Source organism: Silene latifolia, chromosome Y (genome assembly GCF_048544455.1).
Source record: "Silene latifolia isolate original U9 population chromosome Y, ASM4854445v1, whole genome shotgun sequence".
NCBI lineage: Eukaryota > Viridiplantae > Streptophyta > Magnoliopsida > Caryophyllales > Caryophyllaceae > Silene > Silene latifolia.
In genome coordinates, this window is record NC_133538.1 from 367,875,352 (window position 1) to 367,877,353 (window position 2,002).

General features: G+C 42.2%; 1 protein-coding gene across 1 annotated transcript; it reads right to left on the reverse strand.

Annotated features, from left to right (window-relative positions):
• Positions 1–649: 649 nt before the first annotated feature.
• On the reverse strand, positions 650–1,243 carry LOC141631808 (uncharacterized). Its single transcript, XM_074444430.1, has 2 exons — positions 1,128–1,243; positions 650–968 (listed from the first exon to the last, which is right to left on the reverse strand). Exons 1-2 carry the CDS (start codon positions 1,241–1,243, stop codon positions 650–652), a joined length of 435 nt encoding a protein of 144 aa, XP_074300531.1.
• Positions 1,244–2,002: the final 759 nt, after the last annotated feature.

Sequence of the window (2,002 nt, forward strand, 5' to 3'; positions counted from 1 at the left end):
GATCCGCACAGATTTAAACCCAGCGAAAATTTTCTTGGGAGGCATGGTGAGACGCTCGTTTTGGCGTTGGTCCACCCGACATAAGGTCTAAGTCGCCCGGCTCACGCTCGAGTCGGGCAGATTTTCACTCCAGTGCAAAAATCCACTTTGTACCTACCTTCCCAGTCCCCACGAGCTCAGGTCTGCTCGTGGGGGTCTTCTCCCCATATAATTTCTTCTTCTTTTCCTCGTCACCTCTTCATTACAAAGGCTTGACTTAGCCTAGGCATGTGCTTCCCCACACTTGATCATCATGTACTACACATTTGAAACACATTAGGATTCCTCCCTCTCTTGCTCTCACGTCAAAAGTTGTAGTTAAAACAAGGAATTGAAAATGCAATGAAGTTAACATGCAAGTAAGTGGGTTAGTATATTTACAAGTGGTGGTTTAGGGAGGACTGCACCAAACTCTCCTCCATATTAATGCTAGATCTCGGGGGAGAGGCTCAAGGCGAGTTACCTCAACCTCTCCTACAAAAGCTCCTTCATAGTAAGGGCTTGATACGTTGACCATTAACTTTGAACCGATTCCCATCTTCCGACATTAGCTCAAAGTCTCCATAATTTCAAACGTTTGTGATAACAAAAGGACCCGTTCATCGTGAGTTCAACTTTCCGAGAAAAATTCGATATCGAGATTTAATAGAAGGACTTTGTCTCCCTTGTACAAGGCCTTTTGTTTGATTCTCCTATCATAGAGCAACTTGGTCCGTTCCTTGTAGATCCTTGCATTTTCATAAGAGTGAAGCTGGAATTCCTCCAATTCTTCAATTTGCAAGACCCTCTTCTCACCACTTAGCTTGAGATCAAGATTGAGTGTTTTGATGGCCCAAAAGGCTTTGTATTTTAATTCAAGTGGTAAGTGACAAGCCTTTGCATAGACTAGCTTGTAAGTTGAGGTTCCTATTGGTGTCTTATAAGCCGTCCTGTAAGCCCAAAGGGAGTCATCAAGCTTCATGCTCCAATCCTTACGAGTCTTGTTAACAAACTTCTCAAGGATTTGTTTGATCTCACTATTTGAAACTTCAACTTGACCGCTTGTTTGAGGATGGTATCCCAAGCCGGTTCTATGTTGAACACCATACTTTGTCAAGAGAGATGCAAGCTTCTTTTCACGGAAATATGATCCACCATCACTAATGATTTCTCTAGAAACTCCAAATCTTGGGAATATCACTTTCTTTAAAAGCTTGGTCACCATCTTTGCATCATCGGTTGGGATAGTAATTGCTTCCACCCACTTGGAAACGTAATCAACGACAACTAGAATGTATTTGTTGCCTTGAGATGATACAAAGGGACCTTGGTAATCTATTCCCCAAACATTAAAGATTTCAACTTCCAATATGCCTTATTGTGGCATCTCATTTCTCCAAGATATGTTGCCGGTTCTTTAGCAAGGGTCACAATGGAGGATGAATGCTCTAGCATCTTCAAACATGGTAGGCCAATAGAAGCCCGATTGCAAGACTTTGGCAATTGTTCTCCTTGCTCCATGATGTCCTCCATAAGGAGATGAGTGACAACCTTCCAAAACTCCTTGTACTTCCCATTGTGGAACACACTTTCGATAAAGACTATCACTACATGCTTTGTAGAGGTTGGGATCATCCCAAAAGTATCTCTTCACTTCAAATAGGAACCTCTTTCTTTGGTTGTAGTTAAATTTCGGAGGAAGAACTCCTCCTACAATGTAGTTTGCAAAATCGGTAAACCATGGTGTGGTATGCCTCTCAAGTTATGTGTGGATGGCCATTAGAATATCAGCGGGAAAGGAATCATTGATGGGTGTATCTTCATCTTTGTTATCAAATCGAATTCTTGACAAGTGATCCGCTACTACATTTTCGGCTCCTTTCTTGTCCCTTATCTATCTAGGTCAAACTCTTGGAGTAACAATATCCACCTCAACAAGCGTGGCTTTGACTCTTTCTTCACCAAGAGATGTCTAAGAGCACGG